The sequence below is a fragment of the Aricia agestis genome, chromosome 16, assembly GCF_905147365.1.
Source record: "Aricia agestis chromosome 16, ilAriAges1.1, whole genome shotgun sequence".
In the NCBI taxonomy this organism is placed as follows: domain Eukaryota; kingdom Metazoa; phylum Arthropoda; class Insecta; order Lepidoptera; family Lycaenidae; genus Aricia; species Aricia agestis.
Genome location: NC_056421.1, coordinates 10111245 through 10134791, shown reverse-complemented (window position 1 = coordinate 10134791; position 23547 = coordinate 10111245). Strand labels below are relative to the sequence as shown.

The window sequence follows — 23547 nt, the reverse complement described above, 5'->3', positions numbered from 1 at the left end:
TCCTCCGAAACGGCTTGACCGATTCTCACGAAATTTTGTGAGCATTTTGAGTAGGTCTGAGAATCGGCCAACATCTATTTTTCATACCCCTAAGTAAAAAGGGTTGTTCTCATTATTAAAAATTATTTATATGGCAAAAGAACGTTTGCCGGGTCAGCTAGTAATGTATATCCATGGGCATTCTGTCTAGTTACCGTGTTGCGTACCGCGAAATAATTTATATCTCGTTCAACGGAAGGGGACAGACTAGCGTGACGTCCCCATAATGACGGTGCAGGAATGGGGAGACTTCGCCCCCCACTCCCTATGCAATTACGATTATGGTACTGTATGACTGTAGGTGGTTGTGGCCTTATTTGTATACTGTTGTTATTTATGATATATTTGTCATAATTTAAGTATCTGTATTATTAATAGTTTAATGCATTGCATAAATCAAGTGAACTTGCTGATTATGGAAAAATAGTTTGGTTCGCTCTCAATATTTTCTAGGAGCTCTGCTAGTGTTGGCGTTGGATCATTGAGTATTTTATTTGGTGCATAAAGTTTTACTTTATAGTTTATTTATACATGACTATTTAGTATAATATCAGTTAATATTTAATAGCAGTTACACGCTTTGTTTACGATTCCGAGCTCCTCTCTTCGTCATACATTTAAAATCCGTTTTTAATAACATAATTTAGTTAATAAATATAATTACAAGTTTTTCAATTACATAAATGTAAGATTTTTATAATCTTGGGGTTAACGTACTGTCAAGGTGATTAATTTCCCAACGTTGATATTATATAATGGAAAATAAGAGGATGTACGGTTTTCCCAGACAAATTAAATTGAAAATTGTTGTACGTGTTTAACATTTTCAACGACAAAATTCTCGGAAACCCATAATCTAATTTTGCTCTAAAACTACATCTTATACATATTTTATGTAGTAATTTATTTTACTATTAAGTAATCAGTGATCCTAAGGTGCTTATATGCTTTCTTAAGGTTATGTACTAAACAGTTCACATTCTTGTCAACAAATGATGTAAGTAGGTACTGTACCCTGAAGCTTTCGAGATTTTACTCACTATCGGTATTACTCAATAGTTTTACAATGGTACCTAATGAAGTAAGAGGATGTACAAATAGACAAACATCTAAAAAAAACATTTTTTTGATCCTTACATATTTCTTTGTCTACTTCATAGATACAATGATAATGAAGTACTTAACACTAGAAGTAGAGGGGTCTCTATGAACCAATTTAGTCTGATTACACAAGCGAGACGATGTTAACCCTTGACCTGAAATTCGTCGCGATATTAGTGATGCACGATGGGAACAAAAGGACCCCGTCATATAATAGTTTGTCTCATGCCTGTGTTAATATAGTTATAGTTATGGTCTTGGTTAACTACGATAATTAGGGTCTCGACTCTCAACTCTAGAGTCTGTGACTTAAAATTAAATAACAAAGTATGTTTCTTGGGATATAGGAATCTGGAATTGGAAGTAGAATTTGCGATAAACAAAGATTGGCGCGAGTGTATTTGGGAAATATATATTTTTTGGCTTCAACATAATAAGATACTTAAGACACGTATTGCGTAAAAAACTTGACAAACGTAAATCTGGGACTATAAAAACCGTTGATACTGGAAAAGATAGTTTGGCCGCATTATATAACTTGGCCGCTGCCGTGGACTAGGCTAAAGAAGTTTTATAACACTACAAAGTGCCAATTTAAGAGTAAAATAAATTCGGTTCAACAGAATATTTGGGTCTAAATGTGGTAAACGTATACGCAAACACAAATGCATAAGCAAATTGAAAAAAAAAAACAAGAAAAGAAGGAAGCTTATCTTGTGGCCCACTGAAATCCAAATAGGAATTTGCTTTATAAATGTCTTCTACTAAGTAATACGTCACAGACCTCCAATTCCATTACTCTGTATGTATATGTAATGGCATTCTATGGGGCGTCCAATTAGATTCTTCTTTGAACCCAATTACTCTTGTCTATGTCACTATGGAGTCTATGGGGTGTAGTCGATACTCCGCGGTCAACGTCCTCACCACGACAGCTCGATAGTCTGTCTCGACTCTCGAGTGACGCCAATGTGGCCTTGTATTACTATTAAACGCTTGACTTGTAAATGTTTGAGATTTCAAGATTTTCGCAGTTGAAATTCGGAATCAACGTACTTATGGAATTGGACATAGGGCATTGAAGGGCTATAGTGATCCGCCTATTGCAATGGCTTGTGTCGAATATATTTTGGTAATCGACAGTAAAATAAACGAAAGCACTTTGTCTAAAAATACTTACTTTACATTTTTTATCTTCCTGTAAGTTTCAAGTCTCTACTACGTCTCTATCTCTGTCATTACAGAAAATAAACCAATTATGAAACGAATCTGTAATGAACAACCCATTAAAGTCGGGATTCCATGTTGAAATGGTGCCAAAATATTTTTAAACCTTGGTTTTGTAGCAGCAATGCAGTTTCTTGAGTCACATCACTCAAAACTACTGAAAATTTTTGTTTATTATTTTGTTGCTTATTTTGTCATAAGTTCTTCACTTTATACTTTACACCAACATCGAAGTGACATCATTCTAACATCTTTAAAAAATATAGCGAATCAGTATTATAATATGATGCAACGTCCTAGACGTAGGTTACTCTTAGTGGGAGTAGTGTGCCTAAAACTTGGAGTCGAAGGCCAAGAATGTTATGCGCTAAGATCTGATGTTTACTGAAAACAATAAACTGAATCACGGTTTCGGTTTCCTTTTTGGCATTGATACAAAATATTGTGGCGATTACTATGTGTGAAGAACGCTTGGTTAGTGGTCTGTTAAACTGATGAAACATCTACCAAACATATCTACCTACTACATATTTTATGACTTTTTTTTATACATATTTGTATTTGATTATTAGATTTATTTTGATATTAATGTAGAGTCCATTAGCTGTGTTATGTGTAACAATTCATGTCACGAAAATTGGGTGAAACGTATGTAGAGCGTATGGAGGAATAAAATAAGTGTGTCATACGTTTTTGTTGGAAATGTCTTTTCTAAGTGGGTCGGAAATCATAATACGTAGCACATGCAATAATCACAGTAGAATTTTGACATTTAAATGTCGCAAAAGGCTGCATTTGTGCCTATTTATAGCTAAGCCACCTAGTAAAGTATCAGCTAACAATTTTACAAGTTCCCGAACTGGTGGTAGGCAACGTAGTTTCTTCGTTCGACTTTCAAAAAGTGTATCATGATATCCATTTTGAATAAAAAGATATTTTATTTATTATTTTACAATAAAAAAATTGTGACTCATGTTTATTACAAAGGTATGGAAGTAAGTTAGGCAACTAATACAAATATACCATTATTAATCGATTATGACGACTGTGTTTTACCTTATGCTGAACCAAGTGACGGAATGTAACGTTTTCATTATGTTAATTAATATATTTTACACGTACACGCCGAGGGAGTTGGAGTGGGGTAGGATTTGAGGACGGCTAGTCCTAATTAAATCTAATGAACTCGTGGAGTTATAGTTTTTATGATAATTAAGTAACGCCTGCTTTTTATATGAAGTAGGTTTTTAGAGTTAGAGTTTCTAGATACTGGATTAGTATTTTTTTCTGGATTAGTATATTTTTCCACAACAAAAACTATGCTGTGTCTTCCCCCCCCCCCCCTCTCAGTGTATCTCCATACCAAATTCATCTAAATCGCTTCAGTCGTTAAAGCGTGAAGCGGCAACAAACAGACAGACAAACACAATTTCGCATTTGAAATATTAGTAAGGATAGAACAAGCATGCTGCATGCGTCATTCCAGAATACGTGTATTTTGAAATCCGCACAGGTAGATCCGAATTTTGTCACACAGTTGAAATATCTTTTACAAAATTAACAACATGGCGATTAGGGTCGGTGATAGTACTTGGACTGTGCGACTGTATCTTATCTTATCACTGGTGACGTCACCACGCTTATATTTCTCAAAATTCGTTTATCGCCCGGGTACCGTACATTCTTTCGGGATAAAAATTATCCAATGTCCTTTCTCGGGACTAAGTATCTCTGTACCAAATTTCAGCAGAATCGGTTCAGCGGTTTGGGCGTGAAGAAATAACAGACAGACTTTACTTTATATTAGTATCGATATGGATGCAGCGCCGTCTAGTCGCGAATTAAGGTGATTTTTGTTCGTCTCCCGGAAGCAATGATATGTTTTGTGCCATCGATTGAGTTAGCTGTGACCTAAATAGTGTTAGGTGTTTACGGAGCGACGCCCGGTAGGTATTGATCGAAGGACACGTTTGGCAATAATATGAGTTATGACGAGTTTTTAATATGTCGGGTAAATTGTTCCCTGATTTTTACCCGACTACGGCGAAGCAAAAAGGAGGGTTATGATTTTGGCCTGTATGTATGTATGTATGTGGATATGGATGTTCATCTGTACCCTCGTAACTTTAAAACTACTTAACGCATTTGGACAAATGAGGTGTCGTTAGAAGCCTCTTGAATGTCCGCTGGTTATAGGCTACATGACATCACGTTAAATTGACTGTAGCACCATCTAGGGGACTGAAAGTAAAGAACAAAAAAAATATTTTTCCTGACAATTTCGTGTGGGGTATCAAAAGATACCCACTAGACACAGATAAGGCTGCGTCCCCCCAGTAAAAAGTAAGTAGTATATATTTTATTACTCTACGGTAGTATACAGTAATATATTATTATTACGTGCTAGGGTTCGAGGATTTGGAGATAAAGACCTGGTGACTCTCTTGAAGACTTTATTAACACTGCACTAAACACTAAGTCACAACACTTAGCACTAAGTCCAAACACAAATCACTAGGTCCAATCACTAAGCACTATCACTGTCCTAGGTCGTAGCCAAGTCGCAGGTTTCACTGGTTCACTCACTATTGATCACTTGTTGTCGCCTCGAAGATCGCTCGAACTGAACTGACTCGCCGGGCCTGCCTGCGACTTTTTATATGGCGAGACGAATTCCAGAAAGTTCCCGATTCACGTAAACAAGTAAACAACCGTGGGAACTTTCTAGGAGGCTCGAGCATGTACCACAATAAAACTGCCGTCCTTACGATAAGTGCAGTAAGTTAATTTAGACCTTATGGACTCAGTCATAAGGTCTAAATTAAAACACGTAAACACGCAAACAAATAAACGGTAAACACGTAAACAAACATTGGACCTTTCTAGAAGGTTCGAGTATGTACTTACGCACCTCATACCATCTAGTATTGAGTAGGGGATTTATGTTGCCTGTGTTCCCTCGGTAAGCTTCGCTGGTTTGTCGCTAGATGGCACCACGTGTCCGTATACCATGTACCGTAACAATATATACAAGAATTGCTCGTTTAAAGGTATAAGATAATAAAGGGCATACATACGACCACGGCTATCCTTTAAACATTTCCATATCCCTATAAACTGTTTTCTTGTTTCGTACTTTTTAGAGCGTGTTTTAGTAGTCGGGTTTTAGTTTTTTAAACTTTATTTTTATTCATGTAGTGTTTCTGAAGAAAACTTGATAGATATATTTTAATAGAAAAATACACTAGATATTCTGTCGATAGAAAAAAAATGTTGAAGCAGGGATAAATTTCTTACAGGTTTTATGAAATCTAGCGTTAGAAACGAGCCGGATTTTTATAGCCGAAGCCATATTTTTATAGCCGGATGTTTATAGCGAATAACGTCTTAAGTATGCCTGAATAATAGGCAAGATAAATCTGTTCATTAAATGCCTGGTACAGTTTTTGGTAAGTCATTTCAAAATACGGCTTAATTTAGTATTGTGTCTTCACTCTTCAAAGATTACAACACCTCGTAGAGTCTTACGTCAGTGAATGCCGCCAAACAGTACCATAGTGCCCCAATTTTCTGGCCATGGCTTTTGCCTGGACATTCAATGTCCATGATACGTCTATGGGTACTTTTAAATTGCAGCAAATTTAACCTATTTTTAACGGGCTTTGGCCCACCACACATTCCAGCCGCTGATCTCCTGTGTCGCCAAGATAGACAGCGGTATCCAACCACGAAAACCCTTTGATATGATCTCAGGGAGTCCGACGGACATCCTAAAGATGTCTTAGGAGTTGGGACCCACAAAGAAGATAGGAGGACTAAGAAGTAAAAACTAACGTTTGTCATTTTGTTCGCAGTAATCGTGCGCGCGGGTGAGGCATGACGACCGACATCTCGGTGTCCCGCTGGGACCCCTCCGTGGGTCACGGCCAGGAGACCATCATCGACGAGATAGAATACGACGGCGGCAACTCCTCGTCGCGCCTCTACGAACGATCGCGCATCAAGGCGCTAGCAGGTAACTAGTTCGCACCTTGTACATATTATGACGTGACACCGCAGTGTCCCGCTGGGACCCCTCCGTGACCCACGGCCAGGAGACCACCATCGCGATGGTGGTCTCCTGGCCGTAAGTCACGGAGAGATAGACGCCTCTACGAACGATCGCGCATCAAGGCGCTAGTAGGTGAGAAATAACTTGTTACCGCAGCCTTGGCTTGCCGAGAGTGTGACACTTCACGCTGGGTTACGGGGAGCTATGATGCTCATTAGTCATTACTGAGTTCAATGTTAAGGTGGTGTCTCTGTGGTTCAGTGTCTGACGCTTAGGTTCTTCTTGCCACACCATCTTACGTTATGTCCTATCAGAGTCCAGAGAAGTTGATTCCTAGGCAGAATAGGGGACGTCTACGTAGTTTGGTCGCGTTATGTCAAACCCAGCCGACAGATTATTGGCATGATCCGACCAAATGACGTGGGTCTGTCAACTGCCTATGAATCTATTTCCTGATGGTACATAATATAAGAAGTATGTGGTCAGAATTATGACTGAGGCAGGTCTCAGTATTTTTACACTCTGAAGTTTTGTGGCTCGCCTTGTAGTTGGGACTGCAGTTTGTATATTATATTTGTATATTCCAATGTGAGAGACTGACGAAATATTCGCGTATAGTGTTCACGAATAAGTCAAACACAACTCTCTCCGGATTTCGCAGCAGTTGGACTGTTAATAATTATTCCTTTTTGAGGTCAAAAACAACCAAATTTCTTATTATTTAAGTACTTAAAAAGTCCAGTCGCATAGCTGCAATTAAAATTGATTTATTTCGCAAAGCCCACTATAAATTTACATAAGTTGGTATAATTAAATTTTAATGCAATATAATATCAAAATATTAAGAAACGCATTTGTATTTGCCTAAAATCTAAATTATGCAAAGTTGCATTAGCTGCTTATTTTAATTGCTTCAGTCTTTGGAAGAAATTTTGGTCAGGTTCAAATACATAATAAGCTAAGGTTTTTATTTTTAGTATTATTAGTTCTATTTCAATATTCTGTAGGGACTAAATAATTTACAAGGAAATCAGGTGTCCCTAGGGCCTAGACTCTAGAGAAAATGTAACATACATAATTGTTGTCTAGTTGGAACCAATTGATATGCATCTTTAGGGACTGGCAGACCTAATTTTCTGTTGCTTAATACGTCTAGCCAATTTTAATGGATTTACAATACAATGATGTCCAATATTAAAATATAATTGATTGTAGAGCATAAAATTTTAATGCCTGCTCTATTTTCCAACTTTAAAATATCTGCTTAGATTTAACACAAACTTAAGTTGACATTAAACGAGAATCCGAGCCAAATCCTTCTATCTTAAAACAATTTGAATGTCCCGTTAATACTTGTAATCATACAAGTATTAAGGGGTAATAAGTATCAACTTACCTCCTTCATATGAAATACAGTGGTCTTTACTTCCCCAAGAATAACACTAGTCTTGTTGTCTACGACTATACTCTCAATGTCTACATGACAGTACATACTGCATTAGTAATGCAAGCCTCCGAGACCGCTTCCTACGGACGGCGTTATTCAGTAGAGACCAATGTGGGTAAATAGACTAGCATTAACATTCACACTGTGTCGCTAATTGGAAACTATTTATAGTGATGAGTTATGCGGGTATGCTAGGTATAGATATGTGGACTTTTACTCCCTTCATAATAAAAATACTATGCACAATGAGTAAAATAACATTTTTGCCTAACACTTTTTGAGTCTTCTAAATGAGAGACCGAAAGAGTAATTGTTTTTTGTCAAACAATGACAAAGATGATACTCATTCCATGTTCCGTAGCATAAATTAAGATACCAAAAGGTACAAATAGTATTTTTTTTAAACTACGATGAAGAAAACATCCATCTTTTACACAGAAGAAGTTTGGCTTGCCAAACATCGATAAAGATAATACTTATTATCCCTTTTTAAGGTTCCGAAGTTTAAAGAAAGAGACCAAAGGGTACAAATACTACGATGAAGAAAACATCCACCTTTTACACAGAAGATTGTTTCTTCTCGTACAAATTACAATACATCAAAATCATTTGCTGGCGGATTTTTCACTCAACGATACTTCTACACTGATAGCTCCCACACCGGTTTCGGTGACGGTGGCCGGTTTCATTGAAACCAGGCCAGCTACGCAGGAGTAATTTTATAGTGCCCAAGTGTGTGCGCAGTACACAAGAGCACTCTCTGTTCCTTTACTCTCATAACCCAGTGGGACGGAAGACCGACACGACTGGCGAGAGATCAGGCGCAGGACCGACTTTTTACATGCCCATCCGACGCATGGATCATCTTACTTGTCAGACAATCAGGTGATCAGCCTGCATCGTCCTAACCAAACTTGGAAATAACATGTTTCCAACGCGGGAATCGAACCCACGACCTCCGAGTCAAGAGCCGCGCTCTATACCACTAGACCACGGAGGCGTTTAAAAACTTCTACACTACTGAAGTTATTGCAACGAGCCTCTTAATAGTCTGCGGCAGCGTGCTTAATAACCCCGCGGGCGCAAAGTGCCTGCTGGAGTATTGATTTTTCGCTGACATAATAAATGGTCAGTGACATTTCGCTAATCAGGTAAACCTGGCTCATGGCTGAGAGTTCACTGACTCGGAGACAATTGGAAGCTTTACGTAATGATAGAGGTTAGTGTCTTTCAGGGCCTCTGCCCATTGAGCACTGATAAGTATCCATGATCATACCATCGATTGTGGTGGAATATTGGTGGCAATCTTTGTAGCAATGATGGTTGCATAACCTCATAGATGGTCCTAAATATTCTATTATGAAGATAATTCCAAACATTCAAAAAGGGAATAGGAGAAAAGGGATTCGATGGTCCAGCTCACGAAGCTCGTTACATTTCTATACAAATGTTGACTTTTTATGGGAAGTTTTGTGATTCGTCTCGTAGCATGGACAAAAGAAAGTTTTATTTGTCTATTGTGTGGTTTTTTTTCTGGTCGGCATGGCAAATTAAGGAAAATAAGTTACTGATTCGCTCTTTTAAGCTACTTTTATAGTCTTCGAAGTTGTAAGTTACATAATACGACCACTGTGGACCGTTTTTAATAGTTTTGTTGTTTTTTACCAACTTAATGGCCTGTTCGCCGTGGTAATGGTCCCATAACGCATTACGCCGATTTTATTGGATCTTGTGGCGATACTTTTTTGTCAGGCAAGTTTTTTGTGGCGTTAAAGGAGATCGCAGACGACAGACTTTTTGTGCGATCGAGTCTGCGGCGCTCATACAGATCGCACAAAAAGTCTGTCGTCTGAGATCTCCCTAATAATTATGGCCATTGAAATCGTATGATGATCTGGTCGCTGGATAAAGGAAAATCGGTCACTGACCAGTAGTAGCTTGTCCCTTTCACGCACGTATAAAAATATCGGTGTCCTGTTCTATAATGTGTACGTAGAAGCGAGATACCAATGTTTTCGTGCGCGAGTGAAAGAGACAAGCACATTTAGGTCAACAGTCGAAATTCTCTCTATCCGGCGGCCGAACTTTCTGCTAATTTCTATTTAAATTTTTACGACTACAGTAGTTTTAATAGATATATGTTTTATTTATATGTAAATCTATAAGAATTACGAAATAACCTGATTGATAGTACCTGATAATGAGAGACCTATATATTGTCCTGCGGTGACCGGACCCATATCTTGTTTATCTATAGAGATACAACAAGTGTATGTATTTGATAAACTTATTTAAAGCAATACGTGTTTAAACAAGAATTAAATAATTATTTCAATTTCTTAGTAGAGTCTGTGATCTGTATTGTTTTCGTTTTTGACAATTTTTACTGCAATTTACTTCGTCCTTAGAATATGTAGAAACATAAAATACAGACCTCGATATTAAAAAATATATTATATGCGATGAATACGCTTATAATATATATATATGTAATTTATATGTTTTATCCTTGTCTATCAAGTGCCTTTTCCATTTTTTTACTGACAAAGACAAAACATGGGAAAGCTTAGTTTTATCAGTAAGGGAGAGTTATTAATTTAAGTTTTAACTAAACCTAACCCTATACTTCGTTATACTTTCTTGTGTTTTCTTTATAACTCCACAGTTACCTACAGTTATTTTAAGCAAATGACCACATATTTATATATTTAGCTTATTATGACAATATAATCGCGGTTGTCCTGTGAACCCATAGCTTCCGTTTTCCTTCAGTACGAAGATATTCTAAACATTTTGACGGACGTTGCTCTTTTGAGTAATCTTTGAATCATTTGATACACCTTATCAGCGGTTCAAGATATCTGATAGTTCAGTTTCTGTTCCTACACACTAAGAGACATGCGTCTAGTTTAGATTTTACTAATATAAGGTGTGATAATATCAAGAGACCATTCAGGAAAATATTATGATAGAGTGATTATGTACAAAGACGTTTTGGCAAAAAATATAGTTATCATACTTCTTAAAATTTTCCCCTACTACTACTACAAAATATATAGTAGTTTGTGGCGAGCGAAAGGCACAAAAACGAGTTCTTTACTTTGGAGTATGATGATAATATTTTTGTCTTAGCGTTTACAGACAATAGTTCAAATGCCCAAGGTATCAATATTACCACACCTTATATTCTAATTTCTAAGTAAATGTGTGCCAAATGTTGAGGGCCTCTGGGGCGTGTAGAGCGTGCGAGGACTTGGTCTGATTCCTCAGTGTGGTGTTGTGATATGACTTCGACGGACTGCTACGATCTGATCAAGCGTGGTGTGGACATTGAGGTGCCGGGGTTAGAGCAGTACTATGATAAAGTGGTGTGCGAGCTCAGAGGTATGTGTGTGTGTGTGTGTGTGCAGGGGTTGACAAACTTTTTTTGAGGTTGTAAAGTGTTCGTAAGGTAAATTAAGTTTAGAGGTATGTGTGAGTGCAGGGGTTGATAACTTTTTTTTTGTGATTATGAAGTGAAGTGAGGTAGTGATTACTGGTTTAAATATTAGACCTAGGAAATGTTATTATAGGTAAGGTGTTTCACCTAGCTATTAGCAATCTAAGATCCTTACTACCAGAAAATCATATTGGCATTAAAAGTATTTTCAAACGAATAAGGTGCCAACTGCCAACAATAAGCTGATGCAGATTAATGATGGGCTCGTTTTCCTCAACATGTAATGATATTATAATTTAAGGAAAACATCACAAAATCATAAGTTACTTGAATATTTTCATATTCAGCTGAAAATTAATATACACATATTATAAATTATTGTAGACGCTGACTACATTGCCCAGTTTGTGGAGTACATAGCCTTCAGAAGGTCTGTGATAAGAAGCAATTAATGTAAACATCCTTCTAACAAATATGTTAATTGATAACCAAAGGAAAATGTGAAAAATGACACAATAATAAGTTAGAACAAGTGTTGCACTTTTGTATAAACAGCTTAAAAAAAGTAAACTCCCTTAGAAGTGTAAAGCCCTTAGAAGTAAAAGCCCTATACTGTTGTATTTCATGAGCCTATTCTTCCTTTTTTGGTCCCGACTTTATGCAATTGCAACTTGTAACTTTTGTGGTTACGAGTTGACAATAGATGCTAGATACACTCATAGGGGGTATAACACCTGCTGTCAAACGTCTGCTCCATTGCTATCTCAAAATACGTAGGACATCTCTATAGGGACCTTTTGAAGTGGTGTGGTGATATAGTATCTCTATGTATACATAACTCATAATATGTCAAGTACCTCTTAAAATGTAAAAGGGATTGGCATCATTTCGCATAACCTCCGTTTCCGCTCTGCTTAATCACGGGTGTTGGGTTACGATATCGGTTACGGTAACCAATAGTTGGTGACACAGTACACAGTGATGGCGTTGCCGAAGCAGGCCGGTCGTCGGAGCCGGTCGCTGCCCCGCGTCGGCCTGCCCCATTGGCGGTTAATGTGTTAATTTTTATTTTCTTTAATTTAGTCCCAGTCATCAAAAGCCCATTTAAGTGCATTCCCGGTTTAAAATTAAAATATTACCCCTTTTCTTGATTCGTTTGGGGAACCTTAGCAATATCATAATTCATAACACTTAATTTTAACCCAGCGTGGTGCAACTGGCCCTTTGTTGGACATTAATGAAAGTGATGATATCCTATATTCCAAAGGCCCATTTGTCCAGATCTGGGTTAACGTCATGGGGCATCTCTGCCGTTCCTTGTATTGATGAAAGACTGATAACATGATCTGAGATCTGTGCAAGTGGGCTAATATCTATAGCTAGTTTTGTACTTGTTCTTCTTAAGTTGTACTTGTTTATCTTAGATTTTGTTATTAATTTTGAATTAACGCGCTTTGTTTTACTATTACCTTTATTTAACTGCTATTCTGTAAAAATTCAAATGTATTGTATTTATAAAGTTTTAAACTAGTACCTAATAACTATTACTTGGTGTATTGGATGCGTTAACATAATATTATATATGTTATTCATTTAATATTCCGACTGCGAGCGATTATTTTACGATATTTCCTTATTGTGTTGCATTATATTAATATAGACCACACATTGTGTGGTACTTACAAAACTTATTATTAAAATATGTACGCTTCTGCGAAATTGTAAGAGAGTTTTGAATGAAAATCTACATCCATAGACGTATTTACTGTCATGGTTGTAACAGTGTTCTCGGAGAACAACCCACAATTAATTGGCTTCAAAGATTCGGCTGCATTGACACAATCTTTGAAAATTGACCTGCATACGCCAATGCTCACATCTTAATCCTCTTTAACCATCTGCCTTTACCCTTCCAGACGAACGAGAGAGCGTCCAGAAGAAGACGTTCCAGAAATGGGTGAACTCCCACCTGGTGCGGGTGGGGTGCCGCATCAGCGACCTCTACGTCGATATGCGCGACGGCAAGATGCTCATCAAGCTGCTGGAGGTTCTGTCCGGGGAGAGGCTGGTGAGTACTGTTTGTGATATTGAAGTAGCCATTTATAGTGACGACGACCTCTGTGGCTCAGTGGGTGGGCTGTCGGTAGCTCAAGCCGGTGGTCGCGGGTTCGAATCCCGCCGCGACGGAACAAAAAAAAAAGTTTTCAAAGTTCCTGGGTCATGGATGTTGTATAAAATATGTGTATAATATTATAAAAATCTTAAATATATGTATACTATAAAAGTATTAAATATATTTCCGTTGGCTGGTACCCGTAACATAAGTCCTTCAGGTACTTACCACGGGGCCAGACAGACGTGCTGAAGCGTCCATAGATATTATTATTATTATTATAGTGGTGATGTGAGTAAATAGTAATTATTACCCCATACCATAGGAAAACAATCGTTCAATGTCGATGGTGTTTTAGCTAATTTAGCAGATTCAAGTTAGTCCTCAATGTAGAGATGTAGTTCTCAAGAATGTAGTTGTAATATAGTCATGATTAGATATACATTCGTGATTTACCTCACTTACTTACATAACCTACTTCAAACTATTTTCAATGTATGTATCTCATCAATTTTAAAATTAAATTTCTTGATTCTCATTCAATTGTTTATTCGTCTTCGTTTTCAAAAACCCACCAAGACCCATAAGCTCACCGGTGAGCGAGACAATAGAATAACAATAGATTTCCAAGAATCCACGTTCGAAGGATTAATATTTCGTTATCTTTTTACCCTTTCCCTGTCACCAATTTATTCCCCTTTCTCTCCTATTCCAGCCTCGTCCCACCAAAGGCAAGATGCGTATCCACTGCCTCGAGAATGTTGACAAGGCGCTGCAGTTCCTGCGCGAACAACGAGTCCACCTGGAGAACATGGGTTCACATGACATAGTCGACGGCAACGCTCGACTCAACCTTGGGCTGATCTGGACGATTATTCTGCGGTTCCAGGTGAGATATTGCTTTTGTTTAAAATGCTATAACGAAGATGATGTTGTTGGATTACAATATAATACCTGTGTAGTCTGAATCTGGTTACCAATGTATTATGGATGACAGTGATAATAATGTTATGATAGTAATTAAAAATGTGCAGATGGCTATTATTGGGGAAACCCGTACTATAATATCAACGATTTATAATAATTATTGATATTGTTAATAATGTCTATTATTGTTGTCATTGCAAGGCCACTATATGAAATTAACTTGTTTTTACCTTTCTACCCCTTACAGATCCAAGACATTACCATTGAAGAGACAGACAACAAAGAGACAAAGTCTGCCAAGGACGCTTTACTCCTGTGGTGTCAAATGAAGACAGCCGGCTACAACAACGTCAATGTTCGCAATTTCACCACCTCTTGGCGTGATGGTCTGGCTTTCAATGCCATCATCCACAAACATAGACCTGACCTCATCCAGTTTGAGAGACTGCACCGGGGCAATCACATCCATAACCTCAACAATGCCTTCAACGTGGCCGAAGAGAAGCTCGGCTTGACGAAGCTTTTAGATGCTGAAGGTAATTAATATACTTATAACTGCTAAAATGTTTATCTGTTTATATCCTTAAATCACAAAGCTCTGAACCGATGTATGTGCGTACTGAAAGGATACTTAAAGTCCTGGGAAATTTTATATTACAGTAAAATTAACTGTTCCAGTGCTATAAACAATTTTTTGTATAATGTGTTCAGTGCAAGAATTAGTTTTAAATAAACGAAAATCTCCACCCACCTTTTCATGTGACTAACACGGGTAGAATGCTTGGTATAGAATTTCTAATTAGGGTTCTGTTGTAATTAGCAATTGCTTATCTTGGTAGTTGGTATTACCCTCTATACAGTGTGTAACAAAAATAAGTGATAATACTTTAGGGTGTGTACGTGTTCCTTATAGAGAGTTCACTGTGAAAGTGCAGCTCTGAAAGACGAAAAATTTTTTTCACTTTTGTATGGGCAAGGGCCCGAGCGTCACGTGTTTCCCCATACAAAAGTGAAAAAAATTGTTGGTCTTTCAGCGCTGCTACTTTCACAGTGAACTCTCTACAAGGAACACGTACACACCCTAAAGTATTATCACTTATTTTTGTTACACCCTGTATACATACATTACTTTGTGTCAAAAACTTAATGAAGGAAAGAAAGCTTCCAATATACTCATAATAACAATGACCATCATCTTTCAGACATCGCCGTAGACCACCCCGACGAGAAGTCGATCATCACGTACGTGGTGACATACTACCACTACTTCAGCAAGATGAAGCAGGAGACGGTGCAGGGCAAGAGGATCGGCAAAGTGGTCGGCATCGCCATGGAGAATGAGAAGATGATGAATGAGTATGAGAGTCTCACCAGGTACGTCTTTACTCTATATTATAGTTTGAGCCAAACAATCCATAGGTTAATGGTTCAAATCCGGATCCAAGGATCATGAACAGAGTCAATAACTGCCCACTAACTTAATTTACCAACTACCTATCTACTTAATGAAACTGGAATTGATTTCAATAGGCACTACAAATCAAAAACACGAGATGACTTTTTAAAATTATTTCCTGTTTTAACATTGCTACTGGTCAGGAACTAAGTAACCAGGCACCGCATAATATTTAAAATCTTAGTTGAGGTATTTGGCTGTTTCGTTTTGATTTAATAAGAATGATCAGTGATGCTGCCGCTGATCACTTTTGTGGTCCAACAAACGTGGTTTCTAACATTTTCATAAGTTCATGATATTATTCTACTTTTTTGTTAGACTTCCTAGGCTAACAAAAAAGAAATAAAGAAAGAAATTAAGAATGTCTTAATGCACTGTTAGCAATTAAGTATATTTAAAATAATGAAGTAAGTATAAGTACTGTTTTTTCCTAGTAATAAGTGAAAACATAGTGGAGTATACTACTGTTTATGTAATTTCTTTTTTGATTTCTTAGTATACTTATTTGTTTTCCTAATAAAATAAAAATAAAATAGGCAAACACAAACCTGAGCCCCTTATTCTGTATAATAAACCTGTTTAATTTTCCCCCAGTGACCTGCTGCAGTGGATCGAGCGAACGATCGAGGCGCTCGGCGACCGCACGTTCGCCAACTCGCTCGAGGGTGTTCGCCAGCAGCTCATACAGTTCTCCAACTACCGCACTGTGGAGAAACCGCCCAAGTGAGTATTTTAACTTTATGAGGAAGCTAGGAATAATAAGGAAAAGCTGGAATTTATGATTTACTTTGCTGGCTTAGAAGGCCCACAGAGCAATAATTGGGGATAGAAATAATGACAATTTAAAAACTAATGACAATTTTTTTGTCAATATTCCAATAATTTAGCTAAGAACAAGTATTTAAATAAATAACAGTCAGGGACACCCTAAAAGAAACAACAGATTGATATTGATATCTTCGTTGAAACATCAACTTTTAAAATATTATTTTCTTACACAAATTACACAGACACTTAAAGCATAACTTTATCCTAAAAATCTTTACTTCAAAATGCTTCAACATGGTTCATGTAGGACATTTTCTAGGAGCTATAGAAACATTTCTGTAGAATGTTCTAATCTCTCTTCTTTCATCAGGTTCGTGGAGAAGGGCAACCTGGAGGTGCTGTTGTTCACGCTGCAGTCACGCATGCGCGCCGCCAACCAGAAACCGTACACGCCGCGCGAGGGCCACATGATCAGCGACATCAACCGCGCCTGGGAGCGCCTCGAGAAGGCCGAGCACGAGCGCGAGCTGGCGCTGCGCGAGGAGCTCATCCGCCAGGAGAAGCTGGAGCAGCTGGCCGCCAGGTGAGTGACGAGGATGATGACGGGGAGTGCCACATAATCAGTGAGTCTCTTAACGCTGCATCGACATACTTTGAGACCAGCAGCATACTTGAATCGCCCATTCACGATTCCCGTTCAATACGGATTCGGAAATTTTACCGTGCAGTCATTGACTAATGCCGAGTGCGGGCGCTTATTACATGTCGCGCGATGAAGTTTCCGAATCCGAGTCGAATTCGGCATTGTGAATCAGGGCCGGAAAGGAAAAATGGTTTTATCTCTAAAAGCTAACAGCTCCTTCAAATAACAAACGTCGACGCAATGAAATTACGTATATCAACTTTACATTGTTTACGTATATTCCAGATTCAACCGCAAAGCTCAGATGCGTGAGACGTGGCTGTCGGAGAACCAACGTCTGGTCAGCCAGGACAACTTCGGCTTCGACCTCGCCGCGGTGGAGGCGGCGGCTAAGAAGCACGAGGCTATTGAAACTGACATCTTCGCGTATGAGGAGCGCGTGCAAGCTGTGGTGGCGGTGTGCTCCGAGTTGCAGGCTGAGAGGTTTGTATTCGGTGTAAAATCCATACTAATATTCTAAATGCCAAAGTGTGCCCAAACTGATGCACCGATTTGGGTATTGATATATACTTTGAGTTCCGGGAAAGGACGTAGGATACTTTTTATGCCGGATAAATGTACGGTTCCTGCACGATAAACGAGTTTTGACGCAACGGAGTTGCAGGCGTCATCTAGTATTGTTATAAGTGTGTATTTATGATGTCGAGAAGGTATCAGGAATAATAATCGGGAAATAATGTGTTTCCTCTCTCGATTTTTGTAAAGTTGTAAGAAATTATTTTATGAGGTGCACAATTAACCCTCCGTGTACTAGGTGACTAATCTCACCATGGTGGGGTATGACATACCCCAACAATGAAAGGCAGTTAAATTCGAAAAATGGTTCCTTGTGATTGTAAAATAATAAGTAATATATTTAAATATCTAATAATGAATTGGTTTAAGTAAAGTAAATTCAATTTTACATTATAAATTACATTTTATAAGCAAAAGTCCAAAAACTTGACTTTTTCTTCAAACTGTAAACTATGAAATCTTTTCTTCAGTACAAAAATCAAATGGAACCTATTACAATCAAATTCTTCTCAATTTCTAAGACTATAGTATATCAAGTTTTAACCTATTTATAATATCAATTTAAAATAAACAATATGAAATAGATCTTGGTCACTTAAGTTTCCGTAATATTGACAGTTATTTAGACAGAAAAAATAGTATGTAAAATACATAATATGGACATATTATATTTTTTTCAAATGTGCCCAGTATTCCTATATATTAGTATAGGCCATATCCGGTATCCCTGATTTGATCTTCATTACCAGCCGATTCTTGTTCGACACTCATTACCTCAGTGTCACAGTCATCATCTTCTTCAGTCAGTGCTCGTAAAATATTTTTTTTTCGATAACCGAGACATTTTTAGCAAAAGTTATACCAGAAAATAATATTTCATCAAGTTAAACACCAAATTAAACATATAAATAAATAAAAACAAAAGAAGTTACACTTACTTTTTTAGCTACGTGCTGTACTAGGTGGGGTATGTGATACCCCAGCGCACTTTAATCACATTTAACAGAATTGGTGATAAACGTAGGACTGAATATTTGGTAGGAATTAAAACAGCAACGTCTTATTTGCAGCTATTGAGTAAACCAACTCGCATACTTTTTTCGTTTAAAAATGCTATCAATTCTTTTAGCGCTGGGGTATGTCATACCCCACCTCGTACACGGAGGGTTAAATGTGTTACAACCAATATCAAATCTTTTGAAATAGCACGAGACACGTAAGGAAGAATAAAATTAGCGTAGCGTAACACAACTCCAAATTACGTCGTATCCCAACAGCATTTGGATCTGATAATAACAAGCCAACATTAATTGTAATTTTGATATTGCTTGAATAACAATATAGCAGTAAAAGTGTCTAATTTGTATTTTTATCCTCCAGATACCACGATATGGAGCGCGTGATCGCACGTCGCGAGAACGTGCTACGTCTATGGGCGTATCTACTCGAGTTGCTTCGCGCTAGACGCGCTCGTCTGGAACTATCGCTGCAGCTGCAACAGAACTTCCAGGAGATGCTGTATATCCTGGACTCCATGGAAGAGATCAAGATGAGACTCCTGACTGACGACTACGGCAAACATCTGATGGGCGTCGAGGATCTACTCCAGAAACACGCGCTCGTCGAAGCTGATATCAACGTGCTTGGTGAACGTGTTAAGGTTTGTGCTGTTAGAAATTTAATTTGGATGGAAGTGAAACCGTAGTGAAATTGGAATGTTGCGGGAATGACAAAAATCCCTACGCCACATTCTTTAAATTTCCTTTATTAAATGGACAGAAATCCAGCTAACTTTAGCCATCGAAGTAAAAAAACCTATACTAAGTAAAAAACTCTTAGATATAGGGTATATTATAGGGTTTTTTACTTTTTATTTTGTTAGTCGAAAGCTACAGTACTTGTAAGTTAAGATATATAACTGCTCTGTTATGTTACGTAATTGTTTACCCAACTGTCGTCTTCCTTAGGTTGTCGTCGGTCAATCTCAGAGATTCCTCGAACAAGAGGAGGGCGGGTACCGGCCGTGCGACCCCGCCGTCACCGTCGAGCGTATACAGCAGCTGGAGAACGCGTACGCCGAGCTCGTACATCTTGCTGTGGAACGCAGGTACGTGCAAGCGTGCGTGTGTGCGCAACTTTTATAAAGTATTTTTTGCTGTTATTTTTTATTGCATCCGTGGACGTATATGAATCTTACATGCAATGACGTTGTTGTGTGTATGTTCAGCGTGTGTGTTGAGCGTACGCATACGCAAATTACGTTTAATCGTGCGTTTAACTTTGGGCCTTTTTGTTTTATACTAAATAATAATTTTAATTAGCCTATCAGCATTAATTAACATGATTTTATATTTAAAAAATGTAAATATTTATTTAAATTCATTGACATATTTTATTGTAATTTTATAACTACATTGACATGTTATCGTATAGAAAGCGTCTGGAGGACAGCCGCAAGCTATGGCAGTTCTACTGGGACATGGCGGACGAGGAGAACTGGATCAAGGAGAAGGAGCAGATCGTATCTGTCGACGATATCGGACACGATCTCACTACCGGTGAGTCATTGTTGTCAAAATTTCGTTCTAGTTAGATGTAAACAAACTATTTCTGTTATCTCTAACTGCAAATAGCTTGTCCTTCTGAATTTGATTTATTATGAATGTGCCCTTCATGATGTTTCTTTTCACAGTGTATCTGCTGATCTCGAAGCACAAGGCTCTGGAGGCGGACGTACAGGCGCACGAGGTGCAGCTGATGAGTGTGGCCGCCGTCGGCGACGAGCTCATCTCGCAGGGACACTTCGGGGCTGATCGTATTCAGGTATGTGCGTCTCTGTCTCGCACCTTACGTGAGACAGGGATAGAACACTGTCGCCGCGAAATATGTATGATGCTTACGTCTGTATATGAATGATGTTATTAACATAACATGCTAGTTACGTATACAAAACGCAAGTTTAGGAATAGAGAATTATCCCATCTGTTGTCTCGTTATATAATGACGGTTACCATAAAACTGAAAACCGTTTGATAATAATTCAGCTAGCGAGACAAACTAGAACATGGTCATTTTGCGGATAGCTAGTTACTCGCTAATCTAGCACCTAGGAAGTTACATTACAATCTATATCCCGGTATTTACAATTTTACGGTAACAAATACAATGAGGGTAACTTGAAAGAACTGACTAAACTGTTTACAGGAGCGTCTCCGTGACATCCTATCCCAATGGAACCATCTACTAGACGTGGTCTCTCTACGCAAGGACCGTTTGGACGCGGCCGTGCGTTACCACCAACTGTTCGCGGATGCCGATGACATCGACGCATGGATGTTAGACACGCTCAGGTGAGAGAATTAGTTAATTTATAGTTAAGCGAAGCATGTGGAAAATAATGGGTTGGCCTATCGTCTTTACTTGTACTCGCAGACGAGTTAATGATACTAAAAGGACTTTGTTTATTAGCCGTTTACTGTTGAACGAACTTTCATTTAATTTCATCTACAGTTAATTCTATAATATTATGATTGTTTGAATGTTAAAACACTGTCCATATTAGAAAAAAATATACTTCTAATAAAACACACATTCAAGTTATACTAACCATAAAACTTCGTTCACAGACTGGTATCTTCAGAAGATACAGGTGTGGACGAAGCCCAAGTACAGAGTCTGCTGAAGAAACACAAGGATGTGACCGACGAGCTGAAACACTACGCCAACGTTATCCAGCAGCTCAAACAACAGGTAAAGTTTATAAGAATAAAGTTTAAAATGGCTGATATGAATTTAAATATAGGCATTAGGCATACATAATTTTGGACATGGAACTTGTTAACTCACAAACAGGGAACGTACCCTTAAATCCTAATTTATTAAAGAGAGAGAAGATTAATAAAAATATAATATGAGGTAGTGAAACTTTTGTGACACTCAAAAAGTCCTGAACATAGACCTATTATGCCTTTTATTTTAAGGTAACCCTACTAAAAAACGTGTATGGCTTAAATATCTATTTATCGTTAGGCGAGCGCGCTCAGTCCCGAAGACGCGGGCTCGACAGAAGTGACGTCACGCCTCGGTGCTATGGACGCGCGCTTAGCCGAGCTCGGCGAGCTGGCTAGACTCCGCAAGCAGCGTCTGCTAGATGCCCTGTCCCTACACAAGCTGTTGGCTGAGGCTGATGCTGCCGATCAATGGATACAGGAGAAGGACCGCATGTTGGACACCATGACAACACCGAAGGACATCGACGATGTTGAGATTATGAAACACAGGTTTGTTATATTATGCTGTAATCAATGGTTATAAATGCGCGTCTGTATGTCTCTTATATCCCCACACTTAAACAGCTAAATACATTTTGATTAATGGAAAACGACATAGGATAGATTTTATTCTGTTGAAATGTAGCCGTAAACGAATGTTGGCGCAACGAAGTTGCGGTTATCCTCTCGTTTGTCTATATTCATTGATGTTGGAGGTTATAGTTTACATAATAACTTTACACTTTACATAATAACGCCGATCAGCTATATAACACCATCTTTGTTACAGATACGACGGTTTCGACAAGGAGATGAACGCTAACGCGTCGCGCGTGGCCGTCGTCAACCAGTTGGCTCGCCAGCTGATTCATGTGGAACATCCGCAGGCGCCCGCCATTCAGGAGCGTCAGGCCGCACTCAACTCCGCCTGGAGCACGCTGCGAGAGAAGGTAAGACGAATGGGCCAGCCTGATATTTCGTAGGGAACTGTAAGTGGAATTTGACAGCAGATATTGCACAATGTATGCTGTCAAACGCCGGTGGTTTACCTGTCCCAAGACACGTAATCGCTCTACCAGAGTGAAATAGAGGGGCTTAACCTTAAAGTGATTGAAGGTATAATTTTATTAAGATATGGAGCTTAAGAATGTGGTTAAATTACGATTCATAAAAGTCTGCAGTGAATATGTAGATTCAACTCTGACAATAGGTAAAATATGGGATTTACTTCCAAATGAAAATATACACTAAAATTTAGACAGCTCCCGTATATTAACTCAGTCCACATGAATTTATAGTTGGTGTGATCATCTGTTCTGAAGTTGATTTTTAATGTTTTTTTTTCTCCAGGCCGAGGCGAAGAAGGACGAGCTGAAGTCCGCCCAGGGCGTCCAGACATTCCACATTGAGTGTCGCGAGACCGTGTCCTGGATCGAGGACAAGAAACGTATCCTGCAGCAGACGGACAACTTGGAGATGGATCTCAACGGTAGGGATTATTTGTGTAGGCACATCAAATCCCGGTATGTCCACCATAAGCGAAACTTAGCAAATGAGAGAAATATTTTTTTTTTAACTTTATTCTCGGCATTTTTTTTTTTAACTTTTGACACGGACATCTTTTCTCTTTCAGGATTCACCACACTAATTTGTATATACTGCGTTGTTCCATTTTTCTCACAAAATTCAATAAAATCGACAAGAGTTCAGTTTCGAGTATGGGTGTGACTTGCCGGGTGTTGATATTCACCTACACATTTCCTTCCAATGGAAGGGCTTAATTCTCATATTTCAAATAATTAATTGGTTGTTAAGAAGCTTTGTTAGCCTTATAAGTAAGGCAAGTGTGGTCTCGTAATGGAATCGAAACTTAACTGTTGTTGGAGTGGTTACTGAGACGAATGTGTCCATATGTATACTTATTTCGCTTTGCAAGCTTATCAAGTATTACCTGATCTTCAAACCTTTCAAACGTCCAGTCCAGATGCAG

The 23547-nt window shown here is 38.4% G+C and overlaps 1 protein-coding gene across 11 annotated transcripts in view; it reads left to right on the top strand.

The window, feature by feature from the left end:
- LOC121734854 (spectrin beta chain) overlaps window positions 1-23547 on the top strand; it is a 78185-nt gene that overhangs the window by 34928 nt on the left and 19710 nt on the right. For all 11 annotated transcript variants that reach the window (XM_042125489.1, XM_042125490.1, XM_042125491.1 and 8 more), the window contains exons 2-18: window positions 6222-6382; window positions 13221-13372; window positions 14133-14306; window positions 14592-14880; window positions 15547-15718; window positions 16395-16523; window positions 16939-17151; window positions 17497-17694; window positions 19168-19447; window positions 19755-19894; window positions 20221-20345; window positions 20480-20610; window positions 20992-21137; window positions 21414-21537; window positions 21817-22067; window positions 22348-22507; window positions 22908-23046. In XM_042125489.1, coding sequence (XP_041981423.1) covers window positions 6244-6382; window positions 13221-13372; window positions 14133-14306; window positions 14592-14880; window positions 15547-15718; window positions 16395-16523; window positions 16939-17151; window positions 17497-17694; window positions 19168-19447; window positions 19755-19894; window positions 20221-20345; window positions 20480-20610; window positions 20992-21137; window positions 21414-21537; window positions 21817-22067; window positions 22348-22507; window positions 22908-23046 — 2962 coding nt within the window. In that variant the 5' untranslated portion in view covers window positions 6222-6243. The remainder of the gene's footprint in view (window positions 1-6221; window positions 6383-13220; window positions 13373-14132; window positions 14307-14591; window positions 14881-15546; window positions 15719-16394; window positions 16524-16938; window positions 17152-17496; window positions 17695-19167; window positions 19448-19754; window positions 19895-20220; window positions 20346-20479; window positions 20611-20991; window positions 21138-21413; window positions 21538-21816; window positions 22068-22347; window positions 22508-22907; window positions 23047-23547) is intronic.